This window comes from Arachis hypogaea, chromosome 15 (assembly GCF_003086295.3).
Source record: "Arachis hypogaea cultivar Tifrunner chromosome 15, arahy.Tifrunner.gnm2.J5K5, whole genome shotgun sequence".
Taxonomy (NCBI): domain Eukaryota; kingdom Viridiplantae; phylum Streptophyta; class Magnoliopsida; order Fabales; family Fabaceae; genus Arachis; species Arachis hypogaea.
Genome location: NC_092050.1, coordinates 8,354,274 through 8,366,527, shown reverse-complemented (window position 1 = coordinate 8,366,527; position 12,254 = coordinate 8,354,274). Strand labels below are relative to the sequence as shown.

At 31.9% G+C, this 12,254-nt stretch overlaps 1 protein-coding gene across 1 annotated transcript; it reads right to left on the bottom strand.

Moving 5' to 3' along the window:
- Positions 1-5,298: 5,298 nt before the first annotated feature.
- LOC112748617 (uncharacterized) lies at positions 5,299-10,264 on the bottom strand. Its single transcript, XM_025796845.3, has 5 exons — positions 7,725-10,264; positions 7,583-7,633; positions 6,869-6,964; positions 6,049-6,186; positions 5,299-5,605 (listed from the first exon to the last, which is right to left on the bottom strand). The coding sequence occupies exons 1-5, from the start codon at positions 9,423-9,425 to the stop codon at positions 5,441-5,443; spliced, it is 2,151 nt and encodes a 716-aa protein (XP_025652630.1). The 5' UTR covers positions 9,426-10,264; the 3' UTR covers positions 5,299-5,440.
- Between the last annotated feature and the right edge of the window lie 1,990 nt (positions 10,265-12,254).

Below are 12,254 nucleotides of genomic sequence, written 5' to 3'. Positions count from 1 at the left end.
TACCAAGACAAACTCAAAGTTTTTACCGAGGGGATTACTTTATTCATTTAGAAGAAAATGGGATAAAAAATTATAATCTGGGCAAAATACGCATAAGTTGTAGAAGGTAAAGCAAAATAATCCAATCACACAATTCGCTTGCTACGAATTGTAACACTCAGGGTTTCAAATCACTCAAGTATTAGGAATTATGTGTTACACTAGAACATATTTAAGATCGAATAAAAGGGTATAGAATTTATGAAAAAATTTATAAATAATGACAATGATAGATAATCAAATCTGGTTCCAAAAAGAATTGAAACAAGGAGCGAAAAAGATGATAAATAGAAGAATAAGCAATACACACATCATGTGGCATGATTAAAGCACCTATCTTCGGTGTAAGCTAATCAAGGAATAACATTTGACGTTTTTCAAAGAATTAAGGACCATTTCCATGCAAAACAAGTTCAAAGCCAACTAATAAAAACTCATGATTTATAAAGAGAAATATGAGCAACATCGAGGATAAGGGTTCCAAATGATTTCAAATGAATAATCAGGATTATAATCAAGCAGAAATATATATAGGAACGAATAACTATGGTTGGGAATAGAGTCGAATCATATCCTAAAAGAAAAAATCTAAAGCAAGGAATTCCAACATAACCAATAAAAGAGAAAACGGTGTACTAATCTACATGACACGAACAAGATTATATGTCAAAATGGAACTAACTTCAAAAAGTAATTTCTAATGCTCCCAAAACCCGTGAACCGCATCAGTTATTAATTCCATTTTGTCCGTGATAACCCATTAACTTTCCCGTACACATACCATCAACATTAAGCTGGCCAGACTTAATATCAAGAGATATGCAACGGTAAGCTAAAAGCGTTAATCAAAAGACAGTCATGTGCATAAAGCTCAAATTCTCGTCATTCGGACAAGACCTATAACATGACAAACACTCAGAGTATGCAATAAAGCATTGTCAGTCCATTCCCAAGGCTCTAATAAGGATGAACTGCTCTGATACCATAATGTAACACCCTCACTGTCAGAATGTCACGCTTTCGGCTGCGCCACTCTGATAGCAAGAATATTACGACGACTCTCATATATATAATAATAAGCAATGAGCCTTTAACTCAAAACCATATTGTTGTTCTTTAATAAAATCGAAAAAAAAAATACTTTCAAATAAAAGAAAACACGCATATACATATACAAAACTTCTTACTCGAGTAACTTATACATATTATTTACACACAAATCATACCACTCCTATCCCTCTTACAAAACTATAATATTAATGGCGAGGGAAGAATAAATAAACAATAACTAAACTATACATCCATATCGCATAAGCTAACTCAAAGATTCTTCATAAGCTTCTTCGTCCGTTTCCTGAAAAAAGGAATCTGTAAGGGGGTGAGAACATCGTCCTCGAAAGGGTTCTTAGTAGAGGGTTTTAAGAAGTGCTATAAGAAGATACGTATAAAGAGAAGAATTGATTTCAAGGAAGTGACTATCATTCATCCTTTGAATCTTTTTTAAAAAAACAACAGCCAATCATCAAAAACCTTTTCAAAGAAACAATAATTAATTTTTAGAGAAATCCAAAAACCTCTCTTTTCTTATAAGAAAATCTTAATCAGAAACTAATCACAGCCTTCAGCCCATCACACAATCAATCAACACGATCATCACCTCATCACCAGTAATCTCAAAAGTGCCACATCAAAACAAACACAGGCAAAACAGACAAGGAAAGCACAAGTATAGATAGCAGTTACAGCAAATAGTTCAGGTAGCAGTTAATAACAGTTTAACAATTAGGCAAACCAAATTAAGTTTAAACCCAAAAAAAACATACAAATGTAAATGATGCATGCCTATCCTATGGCTGATGAGTCTCATCTGTCGGTTATCAAGCCAACCCGACAAGTCCGGTTTGCTAAACCATTGGACTGTCCCCTGACACGCATCCCCATGAGTCTATACATAGCTTTTTCTCATATATATATATATATATATATATATATATCAAATCGCTCAATGGGGTACCATTCCTGGAAATTTATAAGTGCCCGGTCACCCTTACGTCGTAGGGTCAACAGAGTATCAAGTCTCAACCTGGAACACGTGGTGGTAAGCCACGGTACTTTACCTAGGGAAACTCGTATCTTAGATAATTCAAATTCATAAGCCATATAAATAATTCAATTATAATTCATCATTATCCACATCATTCTCATCGCATCTCATTCATCATCATACATCAATCATACTCAATCATTATCCTTCATTATTACACCTCCCATTCCGTTCATCAATAGTTCCAATTCAAAACATAATTCATTCTTTTCTAAATGAATCAAACTTAAACCATACTCATTTTCTTAACTCAAAATCAAACCATATAACCTTTGAATCCAAATCTTTTTAAATAATTATCTAAACAAAATCTCTAATTTTTATAAAATTTCGGCACTATCTCCTCTAAAATTCAGACTCTGCCATCCTTTTCGAGTCCCATCCAGACATCCCTCAAACTCCTTTATATCATTTCTAATACCAAACCAATTTCAATATCTCAGACCATGTTCAATTTTTCAAAAATCATTTTTGATAAATTAACAACCCAAATCCAATGTATCAAATCCTTTTCAATAACTCAAACTCATTTCCATTATCAAAACATTTATAATTCTCAAGAAAATCAATTCAGCAACCACCAATTTATCAAAAATCAATCCATAACCCAAATTATTCAATCTTCTCAAACAATCAATCAATCAACCACACAAATAATTACAATCGACCAAAATAATTCAAACCTTTCCATAAGACTTACGAAATCACAAAAATATACATTTCACATTAATATCAATTTATAACAATTTTTAGAAATTAAAATGAGTTTAAGGGAAGCGTCCCTACCTCGATTAGTCACAAGTTGTATAATTAAACCCATTAAATCCTTATTTTCATGTTAATCGACAACAGTGGTAGCAACTGCAGAAATTCTCAAGCAACCGCAAGGATCACGGCAATAACAACATATCTGACATAATTTGGAATTGACGCGGAATGGATATTAAGCGATATTAGAACATAATTGGTAATAGAGTATTGCGGTAAAAAAGAATGGAACCAAATAATCTCACCACGATAAACAAAATAGGATAACATAGTAGCAGCTTCCAAGCTGACCGAACCACAGCTCTGACAACGGCCAGCCGGCCAGAAGTTCAAATAATGGTTCAGCAGCAGTTTCAATTTTGACATGCAATCACCAGAACCGAATCCCTACTGTACCAATAGCTCAGAATCTCTAACAACTTATATCGAAATACTGATTTTTCAAAGGTTCCAGAAACAAAACGCTTATCAAGAAGGCAGGGACTCCAGCGGTAGTTTCCGGTGGTCACAGCCACGGCGGTGCAGCCCAAAACGGTGGCGGTGCATGGCGGAACAACGTTCTTCACCTCTATCGCATCCTTCTTTTCCTCGAGCTCTACTTCTTTCCAAGGACGATGGCGAGCGTGGCTGCAACGGCATTGGTCTCCACTGCAACGATTGCGGCTTGCAACGGCAGGGACAAGTTCGGCACCGGAGATCTGAAGCAGCTGGCGGCGACGAGCTCCCTCTCGCGTTGTCTCTCTTTTCGGCTCAGCTCTTATTCGCGACGGCACTTTCTCTCCTTCTTCCCTTCGACGGCGACGACGAGAAGCACGGCAGCTGGGCAGACAGCGGCGGCGCTGGACACGGTCTCCCTCTCCCTTCAGATCTCTCTCTTCCCCGTTCCTCCTCCTCTGCGGATCTGTTTCCCTCTTCCCATTTTCTCACCCTCTCCGTTCTTCCCTTTCTTTCTTTCCTTCTTTCTTTTCTTTACTTCTTTCTTTAGTTTTCCTGAAGCTGCTGAGTGTTAGATTTTGGGAAAGGAATGTCAGTGGTGGCGAGTAGTATTAGGGAAGTTAGGGTTTTGTTTTTAATTTAATCAAATTAGGATATCGAATATTAATTTAAAATCTAATTTGATCTTTAAAATTAATTTAAAAATATTATTTGTTGTATCAATTTACTAATTGGCTTTCAATCAAATACTCTAATTTAAAATATTAAATTCTGAAATCTCTATTATTTAACTAAATCGTATAAAATTTTTATTCCTATACTTCTGTTAAGTTGTATAACTTAAATATAGAAAATTATTCAATAATTATAAAATTAATTAAAATTTTTAATTTAATTGTCCAAACTTGATTTAATTATTTTTAATAAAATAATTTCTAAAAACAAGTCTTTAATGAATAAATAAATTAAAATTAACTCATAATAATATTTTTTTTTCAAAAATTCTAGGTCTTACAAATTGGAAGTCATTCAAATTAACTCTGAAGTTCGATACATACACACCATTCATTATCAAAAGGGAGAATATAATTGAGGACATCATGCACTCCAAATTAATCAAACCTCCAAACAAAATTGGAACTTACCAGGATTAGAGATATGCGAACAAATCAAAATATTGTATTTTCTACCAGAGATATGAACATATATCTTACATGATTGTGTCATAATAGCCAAAGACCTCAAAAAATTAGTTCGACAAAGTCTCCTAGACAAATACATACTAAGCGACATGGATAGCAAATAAATACAGCACAAGATCGAGTATTTTAAAAAGAAATAATAAAATTTTGATCTTTATCCCTCAAAATTTTAATCTCTTGTATTTTTATTTTTTAAAAATACTAAAGAAATTTAAATTTTGTATTTTTTAAGACTGAAATTTTAGTTCAAATATCTAATTACCAAACACAATATTCAATTTCAGTTTCTCAATTTCAGTCCTAATTCCAAAAAACAAACGCAGCCTAAAAGACATCGAATCTATAACTCAAGCCACACCAGTTCTAAAGGCCTCAAAATAACAATCTTAACAATGCAAATTGATAAACTATATATTAGTTCTTCAGACATGATCTAATACATACTTAAGACTCCTACACATCACATTACCATACTTTAAAGACTCTTTTAATTTGAGTGGTGGAGTCCTTTTGTAGGAACCACCGCGTCGATCAAGGAAGCTGCTGCGACGAACTGAGTTCACCCCGGCTCATTCTAACACCCTGATTATATATATTCAACAATGCATAAACGACATATAATATAATATGTCAAAGGAGGCAGCGTTATAAACTTATAATTGTGAAAATAAGTAACGGGAGCATTATTAGTCGAATGGCGTTTCAAATTTAGCAATATTGTCAACCAAAGTGTTTAACCAAAGCATCCAATCCTTGAAAAACAAAACCAATGGCTAAAGGCACAATGTACGGCATCAAGCATAAGGTAGACCAGACAACAACATGAAAAATAAAACAAAGTTTCTAGCACCATGGCCATTTTATTCAAAATGAGTCCAACAAACATTTCTGATCACTCATCATCGTCCTCGTCGTCCTCCAAGTCTATGATGGTGAGAGCCATTTTCTTGCAGATTGGGCATCTGTTCTTGATGAGCAACCACTGCCTGATGCAAGATAGGTGATATCTGTGCGCACAATCCAATCTCCCAAGCTCTTCACCGTGAACATAGTCCTCCTGAAAATGGTTACGCAAATTCTATGTTAAATAGCAATAAATCAAGAGGTAGATACTAGATATATAGATCACAGATACCCACTTTGCACATATAATTGTAAAAATTATTTTTATTTTGGGGGAGACAAATAATAATTAGTTGCTTTCTGTTAAAATTACTTTTGAAAAAATTATGAAACATAAATCAATTTATTTTAAAATTAAATATTTTTAATATAGATTTTGTATTTAACATATATTTATACTTATAAAAGATTTATTCAATGAGTGAGCTTTTGTAAATTAAAGAATGTAACGTAGTTGGTGTCACTCTCGTTTGATGAAAATGTTTGATAACAAACAAAAAAATTAACTAAAACCAGTTATAACTTACTTTATTTAGCATTTATTAATTGTTACAATAATTAATAAATGATAAATAAGATAAGTTCAGACCGGCTCACCTGACATATGCCGCATGCATCAATGTTCTGAGGCTGCCCACCAACAGTTCGGAAAATTTCCCGTCCAATACATACTGCAACCTCAGTTTCCGTCAGTCCTAAATCGGGGTTGGTCACTCGCTGCCCGTCTCCCAGATACTGCAAATTCAATGTTTTCATCATCATAATAAGCAAATGATATAATTTTTTTTATAACTATATATATAGCCAAATATAAAGTCATTTTAGGGTTTCAATCACCATACTAAAGCGGTTTTTACAATTCTTATCCATGAGAAGACGTTGTTGTTCAACACTAATTAAGAAAAATACAAGAAACTTTTATTGAATGAAAATCGAAAAACTACCTCTAGTCAAAATCAAGTACTCATGTTAACTTCCGAAACCCCAATTCTTCATTCATATACATACTCATAAGTTCAAGTATCCTTCTACGATTTTTTTGTTCTTTATGGTCTAACATTATGACAATGTGGATTTAGATAATCAAACAATAATTTCTAATAAGTCATTAAAAGTAATAGTGATTTTAAGCAAAAATGGATTTGGCCTACTTCTAAGTTTGTTAACCTAATACCATATGATCTTTCAAATATATTGTATGTTTTAATAATATTAAATGTAATAGTAATTTTATCAATACTATCTAAACGAAATCTATCACATCATAAAAGCTTACAAATAAAGATCGCAATTCATTTGATGACTAAGTTATTATCAAAATCATTTTTTGCAACGTCCTGCCAACAAGTAAAGATGTTTATTTTAAAATTACAAAAGCACGAACTAAGCTCAATTCATATATATATATAGCTTTCACCTCATAAAACTGCTGCGGCATATCCGCATCATCCTCCTCCTCCTCAATGTTGTCAAGCAAGTTCAGCACAATGGAGTAATCAAGAATTAAAAGTTCCTATATACAAGACACATACATTTGTAAATTAAATTAATGATAATATAGAGATTTAGAATTTTAAAAAATTAGTAGTTATTTATACAAAACTATCATCTTATAAAAATAATAGTTAAACATCTATACCAACAAATTAACAATAAATAAGTCAATTTTTTTAGCACACAAAAAAATTTACTCATGTATAATTTTTTTTCTTCTAATATACAATTTGCTACCATCATCAATCAACCATCAAACTATCACCGATTTACTACTATCATCAATTAACCATCAAATTAAACTACCACCGTGAATCGCTAATAATCATTCTAAATTATAAATCTTAAATTTTATATTTTAAATTAGTTTTATTTGGTTTCACTTTCAAATATTATTTTTACTTATATTTTAGATATTTTTAATTTTTTTTATATTTCTTTTTAATGTTTAATTAGTAGCTAATTTGTTGGTCAAAAAGTGTTGATTTTTCAATTTTCATAGTTAAAATATAAATGTGTTATATTAGTCTTACAAGTAAAATCGTTTAATAATTTCGAACGATTATCTCCACATAAAACATCTTCAATTGGTATGAATAGTCTTAATCATACATAAAACCCTAACTAACAAACGTACCTCCAGTCGGACGGAACCTCCATTACGCAAATGATCAATGGCAGTGCGGATCTGTTGTAAAGAGCAATTCAGTAAATGGCAAATAATAAATAGAGAGACTCATAGATTACTGAAACAACAGTATTAATTATTATATATGTACCTCTTGTCTAAGCCTTCTTGAATCATCAGCAAAATAAGTAGGCAAATTATAGATCTCAGCAATAGGAGAAGCTCGCAGTGCCCTGTGAGGAGTATTATCACGGGTAGAAGATTGTGACGTTCTCGTCAAGGCCTCGTCATGAGCGTTCAGCCTTCGAATCCATGCACGAGCAACGTTCGACAGCTGCTGAACTGCAGGAACAGCTCCAACGGTAGTACCTGCTGTATTATTCTGACCAGCGCCAGATCCAGAAGAAGGGGTACCGGCGTTTTGTACAAGGCTTTCGAGTAGCCGTGTTGAAGGAGACCCACCGGGGAATAAGCTTGATGATGATGAGTTTCCACGATTCTGAGTCACAGTGATTGTTCCCCTTCCAGCAGGAGAAGAAAAAGGATAGTTGTTTCTGGTGTTGTTAGATTCTCTATTACTTCCTCCAACTCGGTGAGTGAGAGACACAGGAATAGCCCTTGGCCTAATCACGGTGCTCCAAGGAAGAGGGGAAGGAGTCGAAGAAGAAGAAGAAGAACCGCCGTACGGATGATGATGATGATGATGATGAGGAAGATTCTCCATGTAATTGATTGAGGCTGGGCGGAATGGAGAAGTGTCAGCAGTGGAGAAAAATGGTTGATAGCCACGGTGGTATAACGGATTAAATGGCGTGTGCTGGTGGCCATGGTGGATTTGGTGGTGGTGGTGGCTACTATCAAAAACAGGTTGGGGGTAAATAAAGGAACCATCATCAAGTTGCAGAATACCAAGTGTTGTGTTATTATTGTTATTATTACTACTACTAGGAGGAGGAGGAGGAGGAGTAGCAGCAGTAGTAGTAGGTTGAAGGACTTGAAAGCTATCAGACTGAAGAGCTCTTTGCACATCAGAAATTGGCCACAAACTAGAAGGAATACGAACAACATTTTGGGGGTTGTTGTTGTTGTTGTTAGCAGTTTCATGGGGTTGTTCCCTGGAAGATGAAGAAAGATTACTATTGGCGGAAGCATGGAGAGCGCAAGTGGGAGAAGGGGTACAAGTGCAGGTATTAGATGATGATGAAATGCGCAGCGCCGCATTTTCATTTGCGGTGGGTCGCCGCTTGGGGGCTGCCATAGGTTGAGCAACAGATCCACCACCAGCACCACCGGCACTTGAGCTCTCACCCACCGTAAACTCTCGGCGAGCATAATCAGGGGCAGTTCTTTTGATCGGCATGATGCGCCTAGTAGAAGTATTGTTGAGAACGCTCATCAAGAGACCATCTCCACCTCCACCACCACCACCAGCGCTGCCACCGATGACATCCATAGTAGAAGAGCTGCCACCGCCATCACCGCCAAACTGGTGTAAGGATAAATCAAGTGACACACCATCTTGTTGGTTGTTGTTGTTGGCGGTGTTGATTCTCAAATTTCTTTGTAATGTTAAAAGATTTGAGGCATGTTGATTGGTTTGTTCGGTTGTTGGTAAAATTGAAGAGGAAGAATTAAGATTGACCTCTAACAATGATGATTCAAGATCTGGTTCTTCATCATTGATGTGGATTATTTCAACAGCAGGATTATTATTGTTAATTGGGAGCATGATAGAAGTCTCTCTGTTTTCCCTAGGGACAATAGCTGAGGAAGAAAAACTTTCAAAAAACAGTGTCGAATTATTATTACCACCAGTACCAGAAGTTGATGAAGGAGTAGTGAAAACCCTCATTCTCCCTTGTGCTGGGTTTCGCCTGTTCCCTTGACCCTGTTGATTATTATTTTCTGTGATGTATGACAAACCGAACACATCATATATTTTAGTTTAGAATTTCAAAATAAGAGAATCAACCCTATATTTTTAACTAGACCCTTAACTGAAAAAAACCCTAAAAAAAAAACCTATAATCACTCCTCAACATCAAAATTAACATACTTATATACAAATTTAAATATCATATATAACATATATTTAAACAATAAATGTAAACAATATTATTAGCCACAAAAAAATTAATTAATATTTCACTACAATAGATCTAGTAAAAGAAATGATAGAAGAACATATCTAAAAGACATAAACTTCAATAACAGCATAAATTTTAAAAATATATCTAAAAAGATACCAGCTTCAATAACAATAAAACAGCAATATTGACAACGCAAAACAAAGTAGAGGCACAATAGAGACTATGTAAAACAAATGGTGGCAAGATAAAACAAAAAAAAAAAATCAAGAATTGAGCAAAAGAAAAGCAAAAAAATAACCTTACAGAAAAATAGAATAGAGCAATACGAGAATTGAAAAAGATTGAACGAGACTAATGACATATTGGGAGTATATGTGAGAGCTAAATACGACAAAGGTAAAGATTAAGATAGAGAGATGACTGAGAATGAAATGTAAAAAATTAAAAATTGTTGATATGAAAAGATTGTCTTTGAATTTTTATCGTAAAAAAATTGAAAATGAACAAATAGTAGGCTACAGCTAGTATAGTGTATGTGTTACCTTGACGGTTGTTCATAGTTGTAAAGGTTGAATTAGTTCTCATTATCAAATATTTAAAGAAAGAGATGTTAAGACGGCACTTTATGAGATCGCTAACAAACCTGTATCAGGAACAAAAGTAATAATAAAAAGAAAACATTATTATTCAGAACAAACTCATGATAAAGATGTAACAAAAATTTCATTTTAATTTGTGTCCTTTATTTTATATGTTGATTTATTAAATGAGCATCACATATAGTCTAATTGTGAATAAAAATAATATATTTGTTAATATATTTAATTCATCATCTTAAAAAATTTATTAAAATTATTAAAATTAAAATCAATCAAACTAAAATCAAAATTAATAATTCTACATCATTAATTTTATGTATGGTCAACGAAAAAAATATGATACACAATCAATATTAAAAGATGTTCAGATGTAATAATCTATAAATAAAAAATAAAAATAAATAAAAATACTAATGAGTTTGTAAATTATTAGATCAAAAAATATTTTTAAATAAATAAAATAAAATACTTTAAAAAATAATTTTAACATTATTTACTAAAATATATTTTTTAACAAAATTAGAATATTAAATAGAGTTATCTCAATTCAAAAAACTCGAGTTAACTTTTTCTTTTATTTTGGCATTTTTCAGCTGTCTTTCTTCCGATTTTATGCCGAAATCAGGGAAATCACCGCCAAATTTAATTTAATTTGGACTCATCTCACCTGATTTTTGTGCACTCTAATCATTATAAAATTTCCCTTATTTAATACATTTAACTTATCAAATTTTTTCTTTTACTTTTATACTTCAACTTGTATCTTCATTATTTTATTTTTGTTTTATTTTTATTGTAATTGAATCAAAATATATCAAATAGAATTCTAGCTAATTCATTAACACGGCAAAATTTTAAGAGATTAAATTACAGGTTCACTCCATTACAATTTAAATTAGAGTTGGTTCATTACAATTTTGCCCAAAATTAGGATAGGTTTACCTGATTTTTTTATCCAAAATATATATGGGTATAAAAATAATATTAAAATAATTTGTTTTGAAAAATAATATTTTATTTTATTTTCAAAAATTTTCAAAAAATTGTGTCTTAAATAAAAAGTTAATCTATATTAATAAAGATGAAAAATACTGAAAAATTAAAAACACAAATGAAAAGTTGAGAACATATATATATATATCAAGAAAGAAGATAAAATTAAAAAATACTAATGAAAAAAAATCGGCACCCATATATCTCACTATATTGAAATATATGTATGTCTGTTCACTATTTTTTACAAAGTAAAGAGATTACATGAAAGAGAATTAACATATACCGAGTAAGAGAATTGGTGGACAGCAAACCAGAAAATAAAAATTTCAGGAACTCTTTTGTCACTGTATCTTTCTTACTCTTCTAGTGTATCTATGTATGTATGAACAATGTGAGTCTAGTGAGAAGTCTAATTTATAGAGTGAATTATTGAAGCATATCCTCCACATATGGCAAGTGGTTCTTCGTAATATTAATAATTAATAATATATAATAATAATTAAAAAAAAGTAAAATACCTATTATGATATCGTAGACTATGTAAATATTTAATTTATTATCTTAGATTCTAATGTAATATCTATTCTAGCACTAAATTCTTATTTTTTACTCATAAATTTAGTTAATTATTTTTGTATTAACATCATCTTTTTAAGCGGAAAAATATCAGGACTTATAATAGGAAATAGTAACAATTAGTTGCCAAGGGATTATTGTTCACAACATTACCAAGGCTCTCCTTACTGGTTGTCACATTTATGTCATAATTGACCTCATATTTTTTTTTTTTATCAATGTCATAGTAAATATTATTATTTTTAGTTAGTATTTAATCAGTAATAATTTATACTTATATTTATAGATATTTTTTACACAATAAATATATAATTTGTATTTATATTTATTAAAATTTTAGATATATGAATTAATACAGTTTATACTTATATTTTTAAAATTTTGAATATATAAATTAACAAAATTTATTTGATAAAAATA